The sequence below is a fragment of the Bidens hawaiensis genome, unplaced genomic scaffold, assembly GCF_021521415.1.
Source record: "Bidens hawaiensis isolate Kalapana, Puna unplaced genomic scaffold, B.hawaiensis_p1.1 tig00015640_1, whole genome shotgun sequence".
NCBI classification, from domain to species: Eukaryota; Viridiplantae; Streptophyta; class Magnoliopsida; order Asterales; family Asteraceae; genus Bidens; species Bidens hawaiensis.
The window spans coordinates 252,748-256,020 of NW_027492399.1; the positions used below are offsets into that span (position 1 = coordinate 252,748).

At 39.0% G+C, this 3,273-nt stretch overlaps 1 protein-coding gene across 1 annotated transcript; it reads right to left on the reverse strand.

Moving 5' to 3' along the window:
* Window positions 1-2,760: 2,760 nt before the first annotated feature.
* On the reverse strand, window positions 2,761-3,273 carry LOC143549545 (secreted RxLR effector protein 161-like). Its single transcript, XM_077040433.1, has one exon. The coding sequence runs from the start codon at window positions 3,271-3,273 to the stop codon at window positions 2,761-2,763; it is 513 nt and encodes a 170-aa protein (XP_076896548.1).

Consider the following 3,273-nt stretch of genomic DNA (forward strand, 5'->3'; position numbering starts at 1 on the left):
TAAAGTTTAATTATGGGCTTTTGTAAAGTCCAAATCTAAAACTGTTGGAATAAAATAGTCCAAAAAGTAATTCATTATAATTTTTGTAAATTTCTTAGGGGGCTTCGATATATTTTTTTACTTCCCATTTTACCGACATCTCAAATTCCATTGTTTTTTAAAGACACCTCAACACATGACTATAATCAATTATATTCATAACTAACTAGTGTGGTTCAACTCGTGTGCTGCGACAGGGACAAAGTGAGAACTATGTAGGATTCAGTTATAACTTTTAAAGGTGGTGGGAGTGGGCAGGAACATAGAAGCCACTATGGATCAAAATGAGCAATAAACACCACCCCACCTCCTGTGGTATCGGGAGAAAGGGGAGTAGTCGCCGGATGCCATGACGAACAAAGAAGAAAATGAAGCAACAGGAAAGAAGATCAAGATGGAGGTTGGATTTTTGGTCGGGAAAGAGGAGGAACACCACCCCGCCCATTTAGGTGCTGAGAAAAGATGAGCGGGGAGATGGGATGACTCCTTTCACCCTAAACGAAACGGTATAACTATGATAACTATTAGAAGTTTTGAAGAGGTATGAATAAAGTCCAATTCATTACTATTTTAAATATTTTAAAGTAACTTGAGAGTCTGGATGATATATTATACTTGGAAAATAAAATCAAACATCGTTTAATAAATCAACTAAAAGCAAATAATATCCCGCAAGCTATGTGCTTGACATAAAAGAAAACCTTTTGCGTCATAAAATCAATTTTTATAAACATTTCAGTCAATCTATCAGAGTTATATGGTAATTATTATGAACCGTGGTATGGAGATTTATTTGATTTAACTAAAATCAAACAATGGGTTATTTTAATTCTACTCAAATTAAAAAATAATTCGTTAAAATATGTCACTATTATAAAACTTTGTTAACTTGAAATACGTTTAACCCATGACATGACCTGCTAGTCTCCGCCACCTACTTGTTGCAGTTGGCATCGCCGCCACCACGGCATCATGATGACCGTCGTTTGAGTCATGCAAAAACCTAATTAACCTAAGCAGCTAGGGTAAGTCAGGTATCGTATTCACCAGGAGTATGTGGTCAGTGTGAAGTGAAATCAATTCCTAAACTTATGAAGTAATTCAATTAAAGTGCTGATCACACTAGCAAATGGTTTATATGTTATAACAAGCAACCAAGTAATCACGTATTCAATCAATTAACAAAGACAAATCACACCCGGGAATCCAAGTAATTAACCTAACAGCAAACTCATGCAACTTAACAGATTAACAATCACTGATCAATACCGATTGACTAACTAGGTAAACCTTAGGCATCAACGCTTACTAACACACGGCACTGGTTATCAAACAGTCCCTGCCAGTGTGACTCAACTAAGGGAAAGCGTATGCTTCATCACATTCAACTAGTCAAAACAATCCTATAAGCAATTATCATAGCAACTGGCACAATAGTCGTTCTGATCGAAATAAACCTAAACCGACTGAGTGCACAATAATACTAGACATCGACACTCATAGATTAATCAAAGATCATTACAATCAATTCGTTCTAAATACATGAGAAAAACTGAAAGATACAATACTCTACATCCCAGGTATGACTCAAAGAAACTAGCCGCGCATCGGCATCTCTCGGGCCTCGGTTATGATCTGGTAGGCATGTAGGACACTTAGAGATGATTGGGGATGATCGGGACTTGCTCTTCTGCTCTGGAAATCACCTGGAAGGTGAAGAATGGCGTCTAGGGTTGTCCAAATGTGTTATATAATAAAACCATAACTTTCACAATTCTGGGGACCATCGCGTAGCGCGATGGCCTCCTCTCCTGGTCCATCGCACTACGCGATGGACCAAAAGTCAACGCAATCTAAATTACAGGGCATCGCGTAGCGCGATGTCCCACCTTCAACACCCATCGCGCTACGCGATGGGCCTCTTTTCTCAGCAACTTCGTTTAACTGCCTCGGTAAGCGTGCTGGACATCCCGGGTCTTCATTCCATGCTCATATAGGTCCAAATTAAGCGCGTTAAGTACCTGTGACCTGAAACACAATAAACATGTATGAAGTACCAAAGTTCCTAAAATAAACGAGTAAAACAAATACGTTAACCCAAGTAAATATGTACAAGTAAACCGAACATCACATCACTATTGTCTACACAATCCCTGCCTCCACCACCACCACCAATAACATCGTCACTACCATCACCATCGCCTCTGTCTCAACAACCATTGTTGTCGTCTCATAAACCACCCATCCGACACCATCTCATTTGTAATGCACAAGTAGATGTCAAGTTTGTTCACACAATTTCTGGATGACTTTATTCAATAATCAAGAAGGCTATATATAGCCATACAAGTACACATAAAACGGAAATAGCAACAGACTCAACAACCTCAACGTTATCCAACAAACCAGGACAAACCTTGACCCACTAACGTTAACCTACGAATTCAAAACAGAAATAAAAACGTGCATGAACTTAACCTAATCCATACAGACTCAAACTTTGGACTCATAGCCCATTATTGCCACTGACCCAAACATGAACAGCCCATAATAAACAACCCATAACAAATCCTTCCCTTAAACTGAAGACGGGTTTACCCTTCAGTTTACTCCATCAAGATCACGCACCCCCAATAGACTTCTCATCCTTTCAAATACTTCAAGCTTTACTGGTTTGGTCATTACATCTGCCACTTGATCATTGGTAGAACAAAACACCAACTACACCTGTCCTCGGTTCACTAGCTCTCTAAGATAATGAAATCTTACCTCAATATGCTTTGTTCGTCGGTGCATAACAGGATTCTTTGAGAGCTTTATTGTAGAACTATTATCACACTGTATCTCCATCTTTGAGAGCTTTATTGTAGAACTATTATCACACTGTATCTCCATAACTCCAATGGCTTCACCAAGTAATTCTTCCATAAGACCTTTTAACCACACACCATGACAAGCACATGTTGTTGCCGCAACATATTCAGCCTCGGTTGACGAGAGGGTAACTATCTCTTGCTTTCTCGAACTCCAACAAATAGCAACATTACTTAAAATACAAGCATACCCAGATGTACACTTTCTGTCTCCTGTATCCCTTGCATAGTCAGTATTAGTGAACACTTGCAGCCTTTTGACATTGTTTCTTTCATACAAAAGTCCAAAACAGTAGGTACCCTTCACATACCTAAGTATGCGTTTTGCTAGCTTCACGTGTTCTTCTCTAGGATTTGCCAT